Source organism: Xenia sp. Carnegie-2017, unplaced genomic scaffold (assembly GCF_021976095.1).
Source record: "Xenia sp. Carnegie-2017 unplaced genomic scaffold, XeniaSp_v1 HiC_scaffold_3, whole genome shotgun sequence".
In the NCBI taxonomy this organism is placed as follows: Eukaryota; Metazoa; Cnidaria; class Anthozoa; order Malacalcyonacea; family Xeniidae; genus Xenia; species Xenia sp. Carnegie-2017.
This window is the reverse complement of record NW_025813493.1, coordinates 4,768,600-4,778,890: the sequence shown is the minus strand read 5'-3', so window position 1 is coordinate 4,778,890 and position 10,291 is coordinate 4,768,600. Positions and strand designations below refer to the sequence as shown.

Sequence of the window (10,291 nt, the reverse complement as noted above, 5' to 3'; positions counted from 1 at the left end):
ATTATATATGAGTAATACTATGACTAAGAAACAATTTATGAATGAGGTTTTTGATTCAGTGCTTGTGACAACAACTGCTGTAGGTCTTTCTATGGCGTCTAAAAAACTACTAGGTCAAAAATTAACATATACTGATAATATTAAAGATTTTACAAAATTAGCTATTGCTATTACTACATCAACAATGCTAGTTAAATATGCTCAAGACAAAAAATGGATTCCTGAAAATCTAGTTAAATCTGTATAAATATATATGACAAGTGTTATTACTAGTGGGGTAGAAACAGTTTTTGGATCTATTGTGAATGGCTTAGGGTTTTCCTAGCAGGCTGGCTATTTCATAAACTGATAAAAACGGTTACACTGAGGAAAATGAAAAGATACCATGATTCTTTAGTAAAACTAAGGCTAAAGAGGCGTTCTATGAAAATGAAGTCAAGCAGCATGATAAAATTCAACAGCTAAGACAAGAACTTCAATATGCTGATAATGATATAGAACTTACAAACAAAGCTCTAGATATGCTTAGAAAAGTAAAACAATACATTACAATGGGTTAACATTTCATAGAGAACCACAATTAAATGACTTTTACAAAACCATCTAAGAATATGAAAAATTATCAATCTATTACAATGGTTGATTGGTATTATATCTGGATATTTATTATATAAAATTACTTAAAAATAAAAATATATAGTATTAGTATATGTATTGTAATAAAGTTATTCATAAAGAGTTAGAAGAGTTTTTTGGTTATGTAAATTGTTGCTTTTGTGATAAAAGATATGTGATAGTTATATTAATAGTTGTTACATACTTATGTTATGGAAAATCAAGAAATTATTTCAGATAATACAAGGAATGTGTGCAAACACTGTGGTTCTGTTCACTCATATAAGATAGTTAATGAATGGATACCAGAGATTTGGAAATGTCAACGATCAGTTCATTCAAGAAAAAATGGTTTTATAATAAAATTAGATTGTGTGTAACTTTTGAATATGTTGAGAAATTACAAATGATTTTATAAAGGTTGTTAGTACTATGATTAAACATGTTGATTCAAAAAAAATATTAGTATGTATAACTATTATATAATACTTAGCCAAAGTAGGCATATACCATTAAAATCCCCGTTAGAGATATGAAAATAGTAAGACAAAAGAGGATTTGATGATAGATTATTTGGTGAAGTATATAAAATCCTTAAGGGATAAAGACATCAACTGTACTTATTATAACAACTGGGCCCAAGTAAAGAAATAAAACATTTATAATTATATATGAATCTTAAAGATCTATTAAAAAAAGATTAGAAATTTACTCTATGTTGTAAAAAAACTAGTTCTAATATAGTTGTTTTAGGATTTTGAAAACATTGTATAAAACAAAAGATAATATAAACGCACCTTTAAAAAATAATATATATAGTATAGTATATATGTGTTCAGATAACCAATAAGAGGAAGACCAGAATTTACTAAAAGAACAAATTAAAACAACATAGAACTTCATATATGTTATCAAACCATGGCATTGTGATTTATGTAATAAAACATATAGTTTAGCATATAAAATTACATCTTAAAAACTAGAAAACATTTAAGAAATTCAAAAATTAAAAATAATATAGTTTTTATAAAATTTATGGTGCGTTTAAAAATACTTAAAGAAATATATATACATAATATATATGATGTTAGAAAAAATAATAATAAATTTTTAGCGTTCTTATTTCGGAGCCGGCTGGCATTTTCGAATGGTTGATAAGGAGTTATTTCTAAAATTGGTTTTTATATTCATTGATAGTTACCTGATAGAAAAAACATTATTCAATTGATTTTACCGGTTATGAAAAAATGTAAAGATCTCCCAACATTTATACATACACTAATTACAAAAGCAAATAAACATCAATTAAAATTAGTTGAACATCATAAACATTTAAGGTTATTAATATTTAAACTAATGATCATAAACAAGAACTTCACTACTATTATGATACAACAGTACAAGAAGCTCTTTGATAATAAAATTATTAGAGAAAAATTAAACAAAGTATCTGGATACATGAGTAAGGGTCTCATACCATGGTATTTTCGGTCTTTAACCAGGAACAAATGTTACCAAATACAATAAAACTAAAGCTGAATTAAGAGAATATTTACAAAATATTTAAAAACACTCAAAAGTTAAAAGATTAATAATTATTTTTAAAAAAGTTTTAAATATAGATTTATTTCTATAATTAAAATTAGTGTTTAAAAATAAAAATAAAATATATAGTATATATATGAATAGAGATTATTTAAATCGAAAGGTACTTAAAGACAAACCTAATATTATATAATATGCATAAGATGAATAAAGATAAAACAAAACATAAAGTACTTAAAGACATGAGTATTTTATATAGTATGCCTATATGAAAAAGATGAACTTCAAAGTTGACTAAAAGACGATTTAATTAATTTAATATTAAATCAAAAGCCGTGGGTTGAAGGTAATAATACTTCAATTTCCAAACCAGTACAAAAAGTACTATCACAATCCAATATCAAACAAATGACTGTGCAACAGTTAAAAAATATTGCTAAGAGAAAAAATGTTAAAGGTTATTATAAACTTAGAAAAAACGAATTAATAAAAGTATTAACACCAGTCCCAAAACCAAGAAAGAGTGTAAAAGAGATGGTTAAAGATTATGAGAACAATACACAGATGCTATCAGATAAAAATAAAAAACCAGTACCAACACAAAGAGTTAAAATAATAGAAACAAAAAATGCTCTTAAAGGATTTACTAAATCATATGAAATAAGTATTATGAGCAATAAAGATCCATTAAAACAATTGCAGAACACTAGAAAGTATCTTACATATTATATTAAAGAAATATTAGAAGAAATGAAAGGATTAAAATTTGTTGAAGCTTAAAGATAACATTTGAAAAATTAAAATTAAAATAGTGGTGATGTTGATCATATAATAGAAACAGCTTATTTTAACAGTCAAGCTTTAACAATTACAAATAAAGAAAATATTAATGAATCATTACAAATTTTAAAACAAAATATATTAGATAAAATTAGTAAATTTACCAAGAAGGTTCTGGATGGGTTACAATCTATAGATAATCATTATCTTAATGTTGTTAAATACAAGCCATTACAAGGGTCTTCATATATTAATTTACCTCAAGAACTTAAAACTCTAAAAAAGGATTAATTAATATCAAAAATACAGATAATGAATGTTTTAGGTGGTGCCATATCGTTATTTAAACTCACAAAATAAACACCATACCGAATAAAAAATCTGATAAAGAATATATTAACAAATTAGATTACTCTGGGATTGAATTTCCAGTGACTGTTAAACAATATAATAAAATCGAAAAGCAAAACAAAATTAACATTAATGTATTCGGTTATGAAAATAAGCAACCATACCCCATTTATATATCAAAAGAAAAATTTTAAAGACCATATGGAAACTACTATTGATAACTGATAATGAAAACAAACATTATATTCTAATAAAAATTTTAATGCATTTATGTATAATCATACAGCATAAAGAAAGAAACATTTTGTATGCGCTGTCTTCAATGCTTTAGTTCTGAAAAAATATTAAATAACCATATAGAAAACTGTATACTAATAAATGGTATACAATCAGTACGAATGCCTGATAAAAATAATAACATACTTAAATTCAACAACTATCATAAGCAACAAGCTGTTCCGTTTGTTATATACGCTGATTTTGAAGCTATTACAGAAAAGATATCTGGTTGCCAACAAGATAATGGTAACTCATATACAGAAGCCTATCAAAAGCACACAGACTGCGGCTATGGATATAAAGTCGTTTGTTGTTATGATGATAAATACAAAAATTCAACTATATAGAGGTGAAAAGGCTGTTTACAAATTTATGGAAGCTATGTTAAAAGAAGTTAAATATTGTAAAAAATAATGAAAACCCACTTTAATAAACCATTAAAATGACATCTGATGATGAAGAAGAATTTAAAAAGCTGATGAATGTCATATCTGTAACAAAAATATACTAACAAAGATATTCGAGTTCGAGACCATTGTCATATCACTGGAAAATACAGAGGCTCAGCACATCAAGATTGTAACTTAAAACTTAGAATAGACCTCTGATAAATTAAAGATCCCAGTAATATTTCACAATCTGTGGGGTATGACAGTCACTTCATAATGCAAGAAATCGGAGCTATTGTTAATAAGCATACATACAAAAACAAAAAGGTGAAGAAACGCATATGAATATAAATGCTATACCTAATAACATGGAAAAATATATGGCTTTCATGTTAGGTAACCATTTAACATTTCTTGATAGTTTTCAATTTATGAGCTCTAGTTTAGAAAGCTTGTTAGTAACCTACCTAAAGAATCATTTAAATACACCTCTAAGCAGTTTCAAGGTGAAAACTTAATTTAATGACTAAAAAGGTATATACCCATATGATTATATGGATAGCTTTGAAAAAGTTTGATGAGGGTTGCCTTCAAAAAAAGACTTTATAGTATTCTTACTGATGAGAATATATCAGATGATTCTTATAAGCATGCTCAAAATGTTTGGAATACATTCAATCTCAAAAACATGGGTGATTATCACGACCTGTATCTGAAATCAGACGTTTTGTTATTAGCTGATGTATTTGAAAACTTTCGAAAAACATGTCTTGAATATTATAAATTAGACCCATGTCACTATTTCACATCTCCTGGGTTGTCGTGGGATGCTATGTTAAAGATGACAGATATTAAATTAGAATTAATGACTGATATTGACATTTTTCAATTCATTGAAAAAGGTATGAGAGGAGGTATTTCTTATATTTCTAACCGATATGGTAAGGCAAATAACAAGTATATGAAAACATTTGATAAGAATAAACCCTCAAAATATATAATGTATCTTGACGCTAATAATTTATATGGATGGGCTATGTCACAATACTACCTACTGGTGGTTTCAAATGGTTAACTGAGAACAGATTAACAACATAAACCTTAAGCAAATATCAAGCAGATAGTAAAAAAAGGTTTAATTTTAGAAGTTGATTTAGAATACCCTGAAGAACTACATAATTTACATAACGATTATCCTGTAGCACCTGAAAAGTTAAGGTAACTAGTGACATGTTGTCAAAATATTGTAAGACAATTGCTTCTAATTACAATATATCAACAGGTTTAGTTTCAAAATTAATACCTACATTACAAAATAAATACAAGTATGTACTACATTATAGAAATCTTCAATTATATTTAGATCTTGGGTTAAAATTAAAAAAGTAATATTAGAGTATTGAATCAATCTCCATGGTTGAAAAAATACATAGACTTTAATACTCAAAAAAGAACTAATGCAAAAAATCCTTTTGAAAAAGACTTCTTCAAACTTATGAATAATAGTGTTTTTGGTAAAACGATGGAGAACCTTCGTAAAAGAGTAGATGTTAGACTAGTAACTAATAAAGATAAATTATTAAAATTAGCTTCAAAACCTACTTATGTAAGTAGTAAAATTTTCAATGAGAACCTTTGGCTGTGCATAAGATCAAAGAAACACTAACCCTTAACAGGCCTGCATATGTGGGAATGTGTATCTTAGATTTAAGTAAAGTATTAATGTATGATTTTCATTACAATTATATCAAGAAGAAATATGGTGATAAAGCTAAACTTCTTTCACAGACACAGATAGTTTAACATATGAAATCGAAACTGAAGATGTCTATCAAGATTTTGGTTGATAAAGATAAATTTGATTTTAGTGATTACCCAGAATACCATAAATATCATGATAAAACTAATAAAAAGTTATTGGTAAAATGAAAGATGAAGCTGCTGGAATAGTAGTTGGGAATTTGTTGGTTTAAGAAGTAAGATGTATAGTTATATTAAAGACAATAATAAAGGAGATAAGAAAGCTAAAGGAATTAAGAAAAATATTATTAAAACAAAATAAAACATGAAGACTATAAACAAAACACTATTTGAAAATAAACAAATACATCATACAATGAAAACTATTAGAAGTGTAAACCATCAACTTAGTAGTTATGAAATTAATAAAGTATCACTTAGCTGTTTTGATGATAAACGGTATATATTAGATGATGGTATAACTACTAGAGCTTATGGTCATTATTTAAATGATAATTAAAACTTATTTTAATATACAGTTATAATGTGTAGTAAGCATTTGGGCCTCTGTTAGAGTAAAATCATACATACCTGCTCCTCATGTTTGACTACATATCACATAACTGTTTGTAATAAGTAATTAATACAAAAGCGATATACAAAAGAATTCAAAATCCTGAAACAATTATTAAAACACTTTTAACAAAAATTATATAAAACATTGTTAAACATGTACATTACAATGATGTCTTACAAAAAAACATATAAAGAACCCATATTTTGTAAAACATTGTATTATTATATTACATGCATTGATGAAATGTGCTATCTACATCAAAACAACCATTGTGAAGAACATGCACTAAGACACGCGCGCTGCTACCGATAGATTTTAATAACACTTGATTATTAACACTTGATTATTATATTAGTGCTGATGAAATGCCATCTACATTAAACAACCATTGTTAAGAACATGCACTAAGACACGCGGCCTGACATGACAGGATTAAAAAAAAAACAGATATAGATTCCATATTTTACCCTTTGAAACAATGACTTTTTTTCACACAGCTTTCCTTTTTACACGACCTTTACTGAGGGACGCCTTTGAACCATGGTCTTATTTTTACGCTGTTATAAAGAAAAGTTTTACCCAACTTTTGAAACAAACAATTTTTACGCAGCTTTTTACATGACCTTTTACCTGAGGGACGTCTTTAACCATGGTCTTATTTTTACGCTGTTATAAAATAGTTTTAATTATCTGTAGTATTACGGGGGATTCGAATACATGAAAAGTAAACTTTTTATGGATTCGTACCCCCATGTGTATTACTACTAAAGTGGCAACTCCTCCGAACTTTAAATACGTAAAGATGAAGTCATTGAAGAGAAAACAGTAAAGTACAAGTAAAAAATGTCTATCAAGCATTAGGAAATAAAAATGTGTTTCAATAAAACACAAGACAATACACACTCCTTGTAAAGTAAACATTATTTAATGTAAACATTTCGACAAGAGTTACATGTCATCATCACAAGAGTCTAGTGTCTTGTGTTTCGCTAAAACACTCGTTGGCAGTCGTAATTTTTTAAAAATGTGTCTTTGTTATAACTTATATAATCAGCTCTTACAAATAAAATGACCTTTTTTCACGACGTTCAATTGAATTAAGTTCTTCACAGTCAAAACAGTAAAAAATCTTAGTAAGTTCGTCTTACTTTTTTTTCCGTCGTCCTTCAACAAACTTTAAATCGACCAATAAAATCATTATGTAATGACACCAGGTAATTTGTCAGTGCTAAAGAACACTTTCCAAATCCTTTTCCACGAAGGCAGAAAGCAACATAGAAATTGGTGTGGCACTAGTAACTTCTTTCACTTATAGGCTCTTTTCTTCTGAAATTCCGTAACGACCTATCACAACAGTCAGGCATGTTGAACTTAAGTTAATGATTGTGGTTTTAATATACGCAATTGACTAAGAAAAATTTTTTAATCAATATTACTAAGTTGCTTATGCTTGAGACTAAAGACAACAAATTTTTGATTAAGTATATTAAATAGTTTACTATGGACAGTATGAACTCACTGTTTTGTACAAGTGATATTCTTTTGATTTTCCAAGCCTTCTGAAATCATCAATTAAGGAAGAGAGTGCTTCTTTACATCAGATCTATAAAAGAAAACAAAAAAAATAAGAAAGACAACTTTCTTGAAAAAACACTAAAATTATAAAAATCATTTTATATAAAGAATTTTTATTTTCGACAAGATTTTAGGGTGGTTAAGAAGTTTATTGAGATGTGAGCAATATTCACTATAAGAAAATTATAGGTTTCTACGGCTTTCCATTGTATTTACTGTTCCTGACTTAGCTAAAATGTACTGTTTATACTAGTTGATCATTAACGTTTTTTATTATATGAAGTTCTGCACATGAAGAACTGATCTCCAGACATTTAAATATTTTTTAGCGAAAGTTGACTTCTTTTTACTTGCTGAAACGTTTACCAGCAGCAAAAACTAGTTAACAAGTAATGGCTTTGACAGGAGAAGTTCAACAATTTTTTTATTCAAAAACATTTTGCAGCATTACCTTTTTTTAATAGGTTTCCAATGGTGTATTTTTCAGCTTCGCTTCGATCTAAGCGACGATGAAACTTTTCAAAAAGAAATCGTTGCAGCTTTATAATTTTGGGAAGATATTGCAATGCACAAAGATGACATTCCTGAAATTAGGAAAGAAAGAATTTAAACCTGATGTGGAATGCATGACAGCGTCTTTAAGGAAATGACTTTAAAAAAATTCAGTACTTTTAGCAACAGGAAAACTCTCTAGCCTTTTTATAAATTACTTCATTTATTTTCTCTTGTATAAAAACCCTTTTTATAAACGAAATTTTTTTGTCATTTGTTTCATAATTTTTGCATCCGTGCCAACATAAACAAGTTTTTGATAATCTAGTAATTCAAACACCATTACGAATAATTCTGTTTCAAAACTGTTTCGAAGTTAAAATATTCAATATAGCTAAACAAATTAACAAAAATTGTGTTAAAGATTAGTATATTTTTGCAAATTTTATATCTGACATTTTTGTAGTAATTACAGAAAACTGAAGAAGACTCTTTTGAGAAATTCATCAAGTATTTCACACTTGTCTGTTGGCACTGTGACACCTTGAGAATATTCTTGTATTTAAAGGACAAATGTTCAATGGTGATTTTCTTGCGATTTCTCCACAATGCAGGACATGAAGGATCGAGTGTTTTAACAACAGTAGAGTTCGGTTCATCTAATTCATAGATTAATTTCAAGAGCTCATTATTTTCTGCAAAAAAGTAAGAAAGATATTTTTAATATTAAGTTATGTATATTTAGTATGTTCGTGAAACTAAATGCATCTAACCACCATCATGGATGGATAAGCCACCTCTTAGGTATGTTTATATTAATTCGCCATAAAATTATTAAAAAATGCATTGCTTTTTCAATGGGATTTTTTTTTCTAAATAGTTACTATAATAGTAATGGATCCGTGAGTATCTGTGTATATAAAAGATTATTTGCGAGATTAAAATTACAAAAACAATTCAAAACCGCTAGATTCTTCTTACCCAGTCTTTCATCACTGATCATTTTATTTAAGGCATCTCTTAACAACTCAGAAACAACCTTAAAAAGAAAATATATTTTTACATCACAAATAATGAATATCGCATAAATAAGCACCCCCAGGAAATGATAATCACAGAGTCATTTTACAGTACACCGAGAAACAGTTTGATAAAATTTAAAAAGCAAGACGAAAATAAAGAAATTCCAATTGAAAAACAGAAATACTTGGAAACAACACTACAAAATTTCAAAGGAGAAAGCTTAGTACAATATGCTTAGTTGAAAAAACAATGATTAAAAATAGAAAAAAAAACAGCAAAAATAAGTTTTGCACGATCGCCGTGTGATTGTGTGCACGACAAAACGTATTCAGTGAGTTTGCATTCTTTAAAAACTTGATTGCTAAATTACATTGCTTATCCAATTGCATATTGCTATATGTTAAGTTTACGTGTTTGTGTAGAAGAAATACTTTCATCCTAAGTAGCTACGTAAAAGTAAGAGCATGTCGATAAATTTTTCTCTCTCCTTATAATCATCTAAAAGTTTTCATCGAAAGAACTATCCCAAAATGTGATGGTAAAATAGAAACTGTAACAACTACACAAACAAGCAATGACAGTAGCAGACTTTTTAAATAATGTATAAAGTAGCTATTTTTAAAATTTTCGTATCATATTAGGTATTTGAAAAAAATAAAAACCACATGAACTTACTGATAGAACAGGGTTCAAATAAGTGTTCATAAACGCATTTTCCCACGTTTGTCTTGTTTCTTTACTTGACAAATCATTCTGAGAGAAATCGATGTTTCCTAATGACAACAAATGTAGCGAAAAATTATATTGAGTAGAGCTATAGCTGTTTTTTACTTCAAATGAAACGTGCAGGCAAGTATCAAAATGATCTTGTTTGAAAAATATTTTAGCTTGTGATTATTGGTTAATATTTCTTTAGTGGTTGAAA

The 10,291-nt window shown here is 27.5% G+C and overlaps 1 protein-coding gene across 1 annotated transcript in view; it reads right to left on the bottom strand.

The window, feature by feature from the left end:
• Positions 1-8,728: 8,728 nt before the first annotated feature.
• The window catches only part of LOC124454951 (E3 ubiquitin-protein ligase RNF213-like), a 39,298-nt gene continuing 37,735 nt past the window's right edge, over positions 8,729-10,291 (bottom strand). Inside the window, exons 54-57 of the mRNA XM_047005703.1 lie at positions 10,042-10,139; positions 9,325-9,382; positions 8,800-9,038; positions 8,729-8,737 (exon numbers count right to left, since the gene is read on the bottom strand). Of these exons, the coding sequence (XP_046861659.1) occupies positions 8,729-8,737; positions 8,800-9,038; positions 9,325-9,382; positions 10,042-10,139 (404 nt within the window). The remainder of the gene's footprint in view (positions 8,738-8,799; positions 9,039-9,324; positions 9,383-10,041; positions 10,140-10,291) is intronic.